Here is a 13,435-nt window from a genome sequence, read left to right as displayed (position 1 = left end):
TACTGATGGTAAAATCGCCTGGCAGCCTTTTTTTCTTATTTAGAGTTTTTAATTATCTTTAAAAATATTATTATATTGCTAAATGAAGTTTACATTTGAATTGTGCGCCTTTCACAAAAGATAAATATGACGTGAAGACAAATAATCAAAACAATTGCAATCGCAAAATATCGATTACAAACGATGAGTGTTTTACAGCACTGTCAGCTACGAAAAATCACTAATACAGTTGCAGCAGCAACTTGTTGCCAAGGCAACCGAAAAATATAAACAACTTTTATTTTGTTGCAATGGATTGGGCCGAAGAATTAAAAATGACAATTAGAAAGGTAAAATTTAACTAATAATAAATACTGTTTATTAATTTTGTGTTGCTTACAGACGACGGCTAGAAAGGGACGTCGTTCCAAGAGTCGTGATATATTAACTGATCAATCACAAGCCGGATCTTCGAGTGCCGCGTCAACACACATGCTGAATAAGGATATATCCATAGATATAACCTTGGATATACACAATGAGAGCAGCAGTCCAACTACTACTACTAGCAGTACATATAATAATGAATTCGATTCGAACCGACCGCCCATAAGACGCGTTTCTGGTGGTTGGGCCGACTCGGGATTAAAGGGACTCAAGTGAGTTCCTCATTTATTCTAAAATTCAAGCTTTTTATATATTTTTGGCTTAACTTGTTTCGGTTTGGTTACATGCTTAATGTATCAATATTGACATATTGATATCGATGCATGAAATTATTGCACTGCTGACAATCTCATCGACACTTATATCTAATGTAGTTATATTTAAAAATTTATTATATATTTTTTTCTACAGATCAAAGAAGAATTCATTTGACGAGTAAGCTATAAGCATTTTGTATATATAACCTTTAATTAACACGAAATTTAGCGAGCGATTTCAGGTAAAGTCAGCTACAAGCTCTATACCTACGGATGATATACCAATCATACCGGATTTGGATGATATAAGAGATGAAATTTTGTTAAACGAAATCGTGGAGCCGCCTTCGTAAGTATAGAGATTGTTTTAAAATCTTTCAAATAACATGCATATATTTATAATTACAATTTAACAGTGCCTCTATTAATCGGGAAGTAACTTTCAAGGAACTGAGCTCGGATTTACTCTCTCAGAATGCGTTTTCAGCAATTGAAGACGTTGATTTATCCATATTGACCCGTTGTTTACAGCTACAGGAAGGACTCGATGAACCCGATGAACTTTGGGAATGGGATAAGCTCTTTACGGAGGTTACAGCTCAAATAAATGCGGATAAAAATTCGAATGTTGGTATGCCGGAGAAAGTGGAAATTGGACCCGACGAAATACCGCCAACAGCTAGGCAAAATTAATTTAACCGATTTTATGTAGAAATATAAAATAAATGCAATATTAAATATTTGAATGTATCGGGAACATCACTATTAAAACTGCCATTCGGCAGAGGGCGCACACAAGCAGTGTTGCAAAGTAACAATATATTATCGTATTGTACAAAATATCGATAGCATAGTCAGAATTTTCCCGTCACTATCCGTCACGGGGCAGTGAAAAACATAAATTTAGACATATTTTAATCTGTGTTAATCGCATTGAAAATCGACTTGAAAAATTGCAAATTGTTGATAATTGTATAATTAACACCAAAATGGCACCGAAAGCTAAAACAGTTAGTATTAAACCCAAGGGACAGGCCTTCAAAGACAAGTCGAAACCCACCGATGTGCGACTGTCGAATATCCAAGCGGCAAAAGGTAAGAAAATTTATGATAATTGTGCAAGGACGCACAGACATGACATAAAATGTGTGCAGAACAGTGATTTATGTTGTAAATGGCATTGGGTGCTACATATTTATTGTTGTTTAGGCAGGTTTCTCAAGAATAAAGCGAAAAACAAAAGCAGTTGCGATTTTTTATATATGTATATACATACATCTAAAAGTAAAAAGCCGGCGTCTCGAAACTTCTTAGGGATGTGACTTGTGACTCATGTGACGCATGGAGGGAAAAAATGGAATTTAATTTATAAATATTACTGTTATAAATATTTGTAGTGTTATAAATATTTGTAGACTTATAAATATTTGGAGTGTTATAAATGCTATTATTATAAGCGGCTTAAGGATGACACTTGCAATTTGTGGTCAACTTCTTAGGGATGACACTTGCCAGTTTGTGACTCATTTGATGATTGGAGGGAAACATTGAGTTAAATTAATTTAGTTTTATTATTGATATATTTTATTTATTTATTTTTTTTTATTATGAAAAATGAAATATAATGATGTATTATGATTGTGATTTGCAGCTGTTGCCGATGCTGTGCGCACCAGTTTGGGTCCTCGCGGCATGGATAAAATGATCCAGGCTGCGAATGGCGAAGTATCGATTACCAACGATGGTGCCACAATTTTGAAGCAGATGAATGTGTTGCATCCGGCTGCCAAGATGCTGGTCGAGCTGTCCCGTGCCCAGGATGTGGAGGCGGGTGATGGCACCACATCAGTGGTGGTCATTGCAGGTGCCTTGCTGGAGGCGTGCCAGAAGCTGTTGCAGAAGGGACTGCATCCCACGGCCATTTCGGACTCGTTCCAGCGTTGCTCCAACAAGGCGGTGGAGATCCTCACAGAGATGTCAACGCCCATTGAGCTGAATGATCGCGAGACACTCATCAAGAGCGCCTCCACATCGCTCAACTCCAAGGTGGTGTCCCAACAGAGCAGTCTCCTCGCTCCCATTGCCGTCGATGCTGTGCTGAAGGTCACCGAACCCGGCAAGGAGTCTGCCGTGGATCTAAAGAACATCAAGGTGATTCAGAGTCTGGGCGGCACTGTCGAGGATACCGAACTCGTTCAGGGTTTGGTCTTCACTAGCCGCTCGGCGGGTACAAATGCGCCCAAGCGCATTGAAAAGGCCAAGATTGGTCTGATTCAATTCTGCATTTCGGCACCCAAGACCGACATGGATCACAGTGTGATTGTCAGCGACTACGCGGCCATGGACCGTGTTCTGAAGGAGGAGCGCTCCTACATCCTCAACATTGTTAAGCAGATCAAGAAGGCCGGCTGCAATGTCCTCCTCGTTCAAAAGTCCATTTTGCGGTAAGATTTTGGGATAAAAATTTCGAAAAATAATATTAAAAGCTTAGCATTTGCGCAAAATGAATTAGGAACACAATTTGAATAAACTGACTAACTCATTCTTATTAAATATATTTGCAGTGATGCTGTGTCGGATTTGGCTCAGCACTTCCTGGACAAGATCAAGTGTCTGGTTGTCAAGGATGTGGAACGCGAGGACATTGAGTTTGTGTGCCGAACTCTGCACTGTCGTCCAATTGCCTCATTGGATCATTTCACAGCCGAAAATCTGTCGAGTGCCGATCTGGTGGAGGAGGTGGCCAGTGGCACCAATAAGTTTGTCAAGATTACTGGCATACAGAACCAGGGACGCACTGTCTCCATCATCTGCCGTGGCTCCAACAAGCTGGTGCTGGAGGAAGCTGCTCGCTCCCTGCACGATGCTCTCTGTGTGGTGCGTTGTCTGGTCCGAAAGCGTGCTCAGATTGTGGGCGGTGGTGCTCCGGAGATTGAGATGGCTCTGCAACTGGCAGCCGCTGCTCAGACAGTCGACGGAGTCGATGCCTATTGTTATCGCGCCTTTGCCGAGGCCCTCGAGGTCATTCCATCCACATTGGCCGAAAATGCTGGTCTCAATCCCATTGCCACTGTCACTGAGCTGCGTAATCGTCATGCCCAGGGCGAGAAGAATGCGGGTATTAATGTCCGTAAAGGCGCCATTACGGACATCTTTGCGGAGAACGTTGTGCAGCCGCTGCTGGTCAGCATTTCGGCCATCACACTGGCCACGGAGACAATTCGCTCCATTCTCAAGATCGATGATATTGTGAGTAATCAGGGTTAACTTCTTTTATAATCCCCTACACGAATGCCGAAAATTACACAAAACAGCTAAATTTGGTAATGAAAATAGGGTAGACAAAATTAGGAATTCGTTAATAAGAAAATAAAAGTCATGATAAATGTTAGGAAAGAACACCAAATTAGGAAAATTGTTATTAGAGATAAAAAAAGGGAAAAAAAATATTTTGAAGATAAAAATTAGAAGACAATACTGAAAATATGTTATTAAAAACCGGATAATTTAGAAAACCAAAATTGGAAATTCTTTTATTAGGATATAAAAATTATGAAAGTCTTAAATTAGGAAAATAGTAGTTAGGAAATACAAATTTGGGGAAAAATATTGGGAAAATAAAAGTTAGGAAAGTTGTTAGAAAACAAAAATCCGGAGCCCAGAGTTAAAAAACTCTGTAAAAGGAAAATAAAACATTGGATAAATAAGAAAATTAGCATAGTCCAAAATTAGGAATATTTTTATTAGAATATAAAAGTCAGGAGACCAGAATCACTAATGTTGTTATTGTAAAATTTTCGGCATTTGTATAAGGAACCTTCTTATATACAATATAATTATTATAATGTTGACTGTTTCTTCTTTTAGGTCAACACCTTCAGCTAAGCAGTGAAATTGTCTTCAAGGTCTTCAAGAGTCCAATTGTGTATTCGTGCACTCTCGGCTGCAACACGATCTATTCTTATTTTCTGCATTTTCATATAACACCCCAAAAAAACAATAATACACATTAACAAACACATAAAGCGGCTGCACTTAAGCACCAAATTGAATAAAATTCACATTACATACACTATGCCTTACACCTTTATATCTATTTAATACCTAATCATTTACATATGTATTGCGCTTTGTATTAAAATCGACATTAACTTGGAAGCTGTCTACAAGAAGGCCACAAAACAAAACAAGAGTTATGATTACAAATGTTAACAATATAAATAAATGCGGTGGAAATATGTTATGGAAACTTGGAATACACCAAAAATTCCTATTTTAGGTGTATTGAGCGGTATCAGTCAAAAACTTCTATGTCCGATTGATATAATATAGATCAGTTTTAATTCTTTTTTTCATTTTTTAAATAAAAGTAACAAGATTATTATTTTGTTTATTTTAAAAATTACAAACATGAATTATTCAGTAGCTTTTCTTTTAAAAATCAAAGATAGGAGCGTTTTCTTTTGTTTTGGCATTTTTTAGTACTTATATTGGTATTTTTTGCCAACTGAATATTTATATTCTTTAAGCGAATGTGAGTTATCTTTTTAAAATTTATGTCCATCTGATAGATTTGCCATTCACAGCGACAAGTCGTATAATAATGGTGCTGCCAGATTTGGAGAATGAGAAGCCAAGCGCTTAAAGGGCGCTAAATTTAAAATAAGCATACAAATTTGCCTAAATTACAACTTTTCTTTCAAGTGAACCTCACAAAAATTTTAATGATATTTTAAAATCAGAAACTTAATGTTTCTGTTATAATTTATTATAGTGACTTCTTTCCGCAGCTTTAATATATTTTTGGAAAACATTTTTATAACTAAAATTAATCTCATCTTCTTTTTCTTATCACCATCAATTTATCTGATGTATATGAGATATTCTGTCACTAAAATTTCAAAGGGTTTAGTTTTTATAAATTTTTATGACTCCATCCAAACTATTGAATTTCGTAGATTTTCATCCCATTTTTGTGTTGTTGTTTGTTTGGCATTCCTTTGTTGTGCGTGTACACTGATAAAAAAAGGTTCTACAATCAAGATTTTGGTCTCAGAATTTCGATTTTTGGAAATAAGGCCAAGCTCTTAAGAATAAAATAAAAATTTCTTATATTTTCAAGACCAGAAATAAATATAAAAGAATAAATGTTGTTTTATTTTGATATAAAGAGTGGGATTTTAACTCGCGTTTTGAAACTGAAGCGACGACTCAAACAAGAGTTCAGAAAATATAAATTTATTTTATTCTTATTTATAAAATTGTAATCTTTTTAGATGAATATTCTAAGTCTTAAAATTATTTTAATTTTGAAATGAAATATGTGCGATGAGGGTTTTTGATATAAGTATAAGTTGGTATTGTTTTTTGCAGTGTAAATAAAAATCACTTGATGCGAATTTTATGATGTGCGTTAAATGATTAAACCACTTGAAAGGGTCTCAAATTGTCAAGAAGAATCGACGAGCCGTTTTCTTAGCCCCATTTTGTTGTTGTTGTTTTACAGGGGTTTCGTTTACACTTGAATCTTCTCCTGTTCTTCCCCGTCTTGACCGGAAGTTTTTGGCGCGTGTTAGTTAATTAAATGTGTAAACATGTCAAAAAGCAAAGAGTAAAAGGATAAACCGTGATGGTGTTGATTTCAGTTCAGTTCACGCCCTAAATTCCATTGTCCTCGGGGTTGTTTCCTTTGATTTTTGAGTACAAAAGTTTTCCAACTAATTGGCTGACAGTCTGAGCATGTCCAAATGGGAGTTTGAGTCTCTTTTTTAGGGTTGTGTGAGTAAATTTGCATTCCATTTTCCATTTTGAACTTGGAAAGGCCATTTTTTTAATTCAGCCATTTAAAAATTCGCCCTGGTTGTTTTGTGGCATACTTTTCGGCTTGGTGGTTAAAAATCTTTGTACCATTAAATTTTGTAAAGATTCCTTTTTTTATGGCCCACAGCAGCAGTTGCCACATTTTGTTGGCTGTTGTTTGACTGCCAGTTTGTTTGTCCTTGGGATCCAGGACATTGTCGTCCAGAGATTCGCATTTGTTTGTATTCGCAAATATTGAATTTGCGCTTTTTCAGAGCTAGTTATTTGCTCCACCATGTCCCACACTTTACAATTTCAATTCCATTTTTTACTCAATTCTCTTGTCGTTTTCTTATGTATGTATTATACTACTAACTTACAGTCAGCGAAAAAAATCGTACTACAAGTTTATACAGTCATAATAAATTTATTCATATATTATTCATATAAAATGAAAGTAAAATTACAATCATTTAATTTTATTTGTCAATTTAAAATTTCATAATTAGTAAAACATTATATCATATTTCAAATGTTCCCAAAAGTTTATTCAATTTCAAACAAAATAAGTATGTCTCGTATTCTATATTCGTATTCTATGTTCTTAAAAATATATTTTAAAATAAAAAGGTTTGTTATTTAATAGGAATGATGAAATTTACATTATAATATTATATCTATAAAGATAAACTATATTCTTATTTACTTTTTAATTGTTTATTTATTTGCATTTAATTTTTATATATCGCGTAGTTTTGTTTCAACTTAAAATCAACTAATTTATTTATAATTTTAAGAATTAAGTTTGTTATTTAATTAGATTTTTTTAAATTTATGATATCTATTTAAATTACCAAGTTACATATTTATTTCTAAGTGAAAATGTTCTCTTTAAATAGATTATTATAATTTAGAGCATTTTTCGTTGAGTGTATGTATGTAACATATTTTTCTTTGTTTCGTTTGATTGTTTGCTTAATTTCTGCGATTTTTTGCTTGGCACAGAAAATAAAACTTGTCTTTGTAATTTTCTTTGTTGCTCATTTCATATTTTCATTGTAATTCAATTGAGGTTTTTTTTTTCATGCTGTTGTTTTTGGCCAAATGTTTGCACAAGTCCTGTATTCACTTGACGACAACAAGGGATAAAAAGGGGTGTGGCATACGCCCCTATGCTCTGTATCTTGTTCGTGTTTTATTCCTTTCGCAAATTGAAATTCAAAGCAACAAATTCGCAAGCAATCACGCAGAAACTTAACATATGTTGGCCATATAATTTCCCAGCCCCTTTCCATTTGCTCTCACATCAATTGGCAACAGTCCACAGAGACATTTTTTTTTTTATCAAGCAGAAAATGCTCCTCAATTTTCAGCAATTTCCCTGCCTCAAATAATTCAAAGACGATGGCAGTAAAGCCATTATAAAGATCATTTGCTCTTTTTAAACATTTAATAAGCTTTATCAAAAAATTCGCTAAACACATAAGTGGCAAAATAAAATCTGGGCCGAGAGAGAGAAACAATTTTTGGCTGTAAAAATAAAATAAAGCGTAAGACAAACTTAATTTTCGTTAGCCCTGGCAGCTGGTGTGATTAATGATTTGAATGGTTTGCAACACACACAAATGTATTATGAAAACGCATTGGAAAATTTCATTAAATTGTTATAAATGAAGGCAGCGAGTGTTTTGTATGAAATGAAACATTTCTCAAAATGAAATTCAATTTGCAAATGCAGTCGAGGCAAGTGAAATCTATCAAAGAGCTCAAATCAAATCTTTGGCTGCCGATCTGCCCCTTTTGACCCAGCCCCCTTTCTCCTTTCCCTTCCCCTTTACCATCACCAGCTGCCACATGCCGCATGCCACAAATAATAGCCTGCAGCTTTCATTCCTAATCCCAATTTCAATCGTTGAATCGGCCTTCTGTTTGACCAGTTAAATAACCAAGGGGCATGTGGCAAGAGGCATGTGGCAGGCGACTGGACATTTTGAATATGGCCTGAAAACTCAAAGCGATTTCGTTTTCAGTTCTCCTTCTGCAACCGACTGATAACATTCAAGAAACGACGCTCTCGACTTTCCCCAATTAAATGTGAGTGCTCCTGTGTCTGATGTCCTTAAATTCACTTCTATTGCTTTTGGAACAGGAATATCCTTTGAGTAGATACAGCATTGCTTCAAGGCTCTGTAGAAATACTTTTGATGTATGTAGAGCCAATAAAGAGGGTCTAATTTGGTTTAAAAAGAGACATTAACCTCTAAGCATTTGAATATATACTCCAAAAGATGAAGTTATTTTTAAAAAGCTAAGAAAATAATAACTTTTTTGTGTAGGAAATATCGACCATAATTTCAGATGCTGTCAGTCGAAAAAGTTGAATCGAGCTATGGGAAAAATTTGAAAATTTTAATATAATTTTCATAACATTTTCACTTATGCAGTTCTTATATATATTATTATATTAGGGGCATATAGAAATCATTATAGTTCCTTTTGAAAGCACGAAACTTGAAAGTGATTTCTAAAAAATAGCCTAGTAATAATATGAAGATTTTTTGGAAAGTAGTAAATAGCACAATAAGAATGGGGGTTTATTTTACACACATATAAATACTCATGGGTGCTATCTATCCAATCTGTTGGCTCAAGGTCCTATAGATATGTAGATCCTTACATTGTTTCACATATAATTAAAGGTGCATTGAATTTATAGCCTATGTTTTATTTGTTGATTTCAATTTAGCTTTTTTGTTTCCAAGTTTTGTGAATGACCCGAGATAACTCACAACTGCGACACAACATAAAAGACTCTACAACAACAACAACAACAACAACTACACGAAGAACAACAACTCGAACACCAGATGACATAACGATGTGTGAATTTATGGCATAAACCCTTTTTATCCCACTCCAACACATTTATTCACTGGAAAAAAGTAGAGCTCGAGCTAAACGAATCAGAGAATGGCACCATCTAAAGTCGCTTACCCCTTGCCTAAAGACAATCAGGGGTAAGGGTTGGGGTTAGGGTTAGGGGATGGGCTTTGAGGCGGTCGAAATGGATTTACACGCTTGCCTCAATATACAAATAAGGGTTTCATTCGGTACGGCTCGGTATGGTTCGGTGTAGTTCGGTGTATTTCTGTTTGCTGTGGCTCAGATGCCATGTTAAATGTCGCCGGGCCCTAAGATGAAGTGATTTCTTATCCAGCAAATCCAGTTCCGAGATTTTCAACTAAACCCAACAATGCGAAAGGGGTGGGTGCGGGTCTTTTCAAAGCGGGAGTTTATTAAAAAATTGTGTGTTTGCGCTTGGCGCGTGTCCTGTCCGGATGGGATACTTGGGTACGGAATCAGTTAACTAAATATGTACTTAAATATTTATTTAGGCAGCTTCTAATGAGATTCAAGTGTGTTTGGCACATGGACAGGACTGGGATCACCTAATTGAATTATAAACTAAAGCACGGTATTTAATCGTTATCCCTAAAGTACGACGTTACGTTTTAAAAAATTTGGTATAGGCTTTTCCATATGAGCAGGGAAACCGAAACAAATATAGGTTTGTTTTTCCCCCTAGAGGGGATAATATTTTTTTTTAAGACTTTAATAAAATTAATAAGCAGAATATATTTAAATGCCAAATAATGATTAAAATGACATTCCGTTTGAAAATCTATTTAGTTTTGATCAAGTTATGACAGTTGGAAGTTGGACAACTCTTTGACCTAGCAACTTTACCACAACCGTACCGGTACAAGCGTTTTTGTATTCGGTTCTTGACAGAGAATTTTCATTTGGTTACGGTTAGTTTCGGTTAACGGTTCCGGTACCGGCTCCGATGATATTCCCTGCATATGAGTATGTATAACTTTGTCAGAGCTTGCCCGATTTCCTTGTGGAGATCCTTTTGATCATTATTTGGTCATAGGTCTCTGACTCTGTGCTGATTTGGTTTCGGTGCTTAAATTTAAATGCATGAGAATTTCAGTAACAACACAATTTGTCGTATGTTTTTTAATGATTTTTATTGAAATTTTTGTGTGTTTCTCAGTGTGAGTGTTAAGATCTAAGTATTAAGATCAATTTACAATTGGACATCGTACAACAATATCTTTAAAATATATGGGTATAGTTAGAAGTATAGTTATAGGTATATTACATAGTTGTATTTCTAATTCTTGTATGTTTTATATATATAATAATATGGTTGATAGATTGGCATGCTGGACACACACTTATTTATCGATAGTATTTAGATAGGTTTCGATAGGAAACTCTAGGAACTCTACGTAGTTGCAATACTGTGCCTAATATATGTATATGTAATCGTAAATTCGTAATGTATGCTGATACGACTCTCTATAACCTAAGTGGGGGGAATTTGGGGAGGGAGGATTACGATATGCTGGAAGATTTGGAGGCGCCTTTAAAATATACATATACAGGTGCGAATTATTCGCCCGAACTGACTGAGCTGCCACAAAGGGAATTCGCCTCGAGGAGCACATGACCATTGGACATGTTCAGGGCCTGTGGAGGATAACCAAAGGCATGACTGCTTAAGGGGGTTCCCGTGGGACTGTCCAGGTCCAGCGAGGGATTAATGCGTTTCTCCTTCTGCCGTCGATTGCAGAACCAAACCCGGACCACCTCCTTGTCCATGTGCAATCGCTCCGACAGCTGATTAATTTCCTCGGAGGTGGGTTTACAATTTAGGACAAATGCCTGCTCCAGAGCACCTCGAATAGTCGTCTCAATGGAGGTGCGTTTCTTGCGTCTGCGTCCCAAAATACTTTCGGGTGTGCTCGACAAATTGGTGGTCATGGTGTTGATATTGAAGACACCACCACCAGACTTGGCCACACTGCAATCCGCATCCTCCAACCACTTTTGCAACAGCGGCTTCAGCTTGCACATGTTCTTGAAGCTCAAATTAAGTGCCTCAAAGCGAGAGATTGTCGTCTGGGAGAAGTCATTGCCATAGAGTTTTCCCATGGCCAGACCGACATCTCCTTGGGTGAATCCCAGTTTAATGCGACGCTGTTTGAAGGTCTTGGCGAATTGTTCCAGTTCCTCCAGATCGGTGGTCTCCTCCGGCGATTGCTCCAGCTTGGTTGCCATCACAGCGGCCACAGTGGCGCCACCTGGCGTTGGCTTAGGCGTGCTGTGGCTGGATTCCCTGTAAGAATATAGAAAAGTATTACTTAGAATCCGAAAATTTGAAAATGAAAATTGGTAAAACATAACTAGGAGGGATTTAATTTGGAATACAAATTAGAAAACTGAAATTGGGAATTCTGTTATAAGGAAATAAAATTTAGGAAACAAATATTGGAAAGAGAAAAATTTGGAAGGATCGAAATTGGGAATATTGTTATTAGGGAATTCAAATTGGGAAACCAGAATAAGATATTGTGTTATCAGAATATAAAAATTTGGATAAAAATATTGTGAAGATAAAAATCAGGAAAATTCTTATAAGTAAGTTAAAAATAAGGAAATAAAAATTAGGATAACTTTAATGAAATATTTTTTAATTTTTGATTTCCTAATCTTTATGCTTTGAATATTTCTCTTAATTAAATTTCTTTATTTATGATTTCTTTCTTTCTTTCTTGGTTTTGGTTTTTTAAAATTTAATTCTTAGTTTTTTTTTTTTAAATGTTCGGAATTCTCAAAAAGTACCTGTGATTGTTGTTGTGGTTGCTGGGAGTATTTGGTGTTAAGACGGCGGAGGAGAAACCCAATGCGGTGCCAGCTAACGAATTTGGTGGCGTGCGTTGTTGTTGTTGTTGCGACTGTTGTTGTTGCTGTGGATCGGTGGCACGTGCCACAGGACTCAGCGATGGACTGCGCAACGGAGATTTGCCCAGTGGCGTGGAATAATGTCGACCGGAGGGAATTTCAATGGGTGGCAGCTCTACGCGCTGTTGCTTCAACTGTTGCAAGGCCTGAAATTGCGCCAGCGCTTGCAACGAATTCTGCAGCAGAAACTGTGTGGCCAGATTCGGGTTGGGAAATGTATCCGGCGCCAATTGACGCACCATTTCAATGTAACTGTGCAGTTGCAACTGCAGCGCCTGTTGCATATTCTCAGGTCCAAAATTTAAAGCTGGCAGCGCTGCCACCTGTTGTGGTTGTGGCTGTGGTGCCAGTGGTGTTGCCATTGGCGCCTCAAGTGCCAAACGCTTCGCTGCTGCTGCTGAATCTTCCCTTGCCAAATTCAGCACCTCATCCTCTTTATCGGCATCCAATTGTCGTGCGTTGCGTTTGCGGCTCAAATTTTGTGGCGCCTCGCCTTCATACTCCTCCTCCTCTTCCTCTTCTAGATAGCTCTTGCCGCAGTCTGCAAAAATAATAGAAAGAAAGGCAAAGAAATTTGCGTTATCTACAAGTTCAACTATTTATAAACATGTTTTGCCTTTTTGCTTTTCAATTTTCCAATTCAATGAAGTTTAACTAGCCTGCGTCGCATAAACTGACCCCCCATTCCCTCATACCACCCTTTTTAGTACCCCTCCCTGTAAACGTAGCATGTTTTCAATATTTTTGCTATTTTAAGGCAAATTTTATTCAATCTTCCAATTGAATGCTCCTTTGCTGTGCCTCGTCCTGCGGTTGCCGATAGACGCTCAAGCGGAAGGGTTTCTGCCCAAAAAACTTTCCCCCTAACCCCTCTCCCACTCCTTTTCTCCCTTTCTCTGCTCCTCTTCTTTAACGACACAATTTTGCGCATTACCCAAAACTCAATCATGCATAATAATTGAAAAAATCGACGGAAAACAGGAAGATTTCATTTTTGAGACTTTTCATTTTGAAATCTGACAGCAGCTCAAATTTCATAATATGTCATAGAAAAATTTATTGATTTACAGCCTTAAGAATTGCCTAAATTTAGCAAGAACTTCCGGTTTTGTAAGATAATCCTTTCAAGACATCAATTA

The 13,435-nt window shown here is 36.7% G+C and overlaps 3 protein-coding genes across 4 annotated transcripts in view; 2 read left to right on the top strand and 1 right to left on the bottom strand.

Moving 5' to 3' along the window:
- Positions 1 to 245: 245 nt before the first annotated feature.
- LOC117780883 (intraflagellar transport protein 43 homolog) lies at positions 246 to 1,429 on the top strand. The gene is made up of 5 exons (XM_034617567.1): positions 246 to 329; positions 382 to 638; positions 838 to 861; positions 913 to 1,032; positions 1,100 to 1,429. The coding sequence occupies exons 1-5, from the start codon at positions 291 to 293 to the stop codon at positions 1,374 to 1,376; spliced, it is 717 nt and encodes a 238-aa protein (XP_034473458.1). The 5' UTR covers positions 246 to 290; the 3' UTR covers positions 1,377 to 1,429.
- A 112-nt stretch (positions 1,430 to 1,541) lies between these two features.
- On the top strand, positions 1,542 to 4,932 carry LOC117780827 (T-complex protein 1 subunit delta). The gene is made up of 4 exons (XM_034617495.1): positions 1,542 to 1,778; positions 2,335 to 3,127; positions 3,248 to 3,932; positions 4,551 to 4,932. The coding sequence occupies exons 1-4, from the start codon at positions 1,673 to 1,675 to the stop codon at positions 4,566 to 4,568; spliced, it is 1,602 nt and encodes a 533-aa protein (XP_034473386.1). The 5' UTR covers positions 1,542 to 1,672; the 3' UTR covers positions 4,569 to 4,932.
- Positions 4,933 to 10,499: 5,567 nt separating this feature from the next.
- LOC117781110 (POU domain protein 2) overlaps positions 10,500 to 13,435 on the bottom strand; it is a 43,756-nt gene continuing 40,820 nt past the window's right edge. For both annotated transcript variants that reach the window (XM_034617831.1, XM_034617832.1), the window contains 2 exons: positions 12,177 to 12,837; positions 10,500 to 11,670 (listed from right to left, as the gene is read on the bottom strand). In XM_034617831.1, coding sequence (XP_034473722.1) covers positions 10,944 to 11,670; positions 12,177 to 12,837 — 1,388 coding nt within the window. In that variant the 3' untranslated portion in view covers positions 10,500 to 10,943. The remainder of the gene's footprint in view (positions 11,671 to 12,176; positions 12,838 to 13,435) is intronic.

Source organism: Drosophila innubila (assembly GCF_004354385.1).
Source record: "Drosophila innubila isolate TH190305 chromosome 2L unlocalized genomic scaffold, UK_Dinn_1.0 4_B_2L, whole genome shotgun sequence".
NCBI lineage: Eukaryota > Metazoa > Arthropoda > Insecta > Diptera > Drosophilidae > Drosophila > Drosophila innubila.
The sequence above is the reverse complement of the archived record's forward strand: the minus strand, read 5'-3'. Positions and strand labels throughout refer to the sequence as shown.

What these genes read in the sequence shown, in the direction of transcription:
- LOC117780883 (XM_034617567.1), top strand. Translation starts at nt 291, where the DNA reads ATGGATTGGGCCGAAGAATTAAAAATGACAATTAGAAAG. An exon ending in TAAAAATGACAATTAGAAAG is followed by an intron (nt 330 to 381) that starts GTAAAATTTAAC and finishes TGTTGCTTACAG; the next exon opens with ACGACGGCTAGAAAGGGACG. An exon ending in TCGGGATTAAAGGGACTCAA is followed by an intron (nt 639 to 837) that starts GTGAGTTCCTCA and finishes TTTTTTCTACAG; the next exon opens with ATCAAAGAAGAATTCATTTG.
- LOC117780827 (XM_034617495.1), top strand. Translation starts at nt 1,673, where the DNA reads ATGGCACCGAAAGCTAAAACAGTTAGTATTAAACCCAAGGGACAGGCC. An exon ending in GAATATCCAAGCGGCAAAAG is followed by an intron (nt 1,779 to 2,334) that starts GTAAGAAAATTT and finishes TGTGATTTGCAG; the next exon opens with CTGTTGCCGATGCTGTGCGC. An exon ending in GTTCAAAAGTCCATTTTGCG is followed by an intron (nt 3,128 to 3,247) that starts GTAAGATTTTGG and finishes ATATATTTGCAG; the next exon opens with TGATGCTGTGTCGGATTTGG.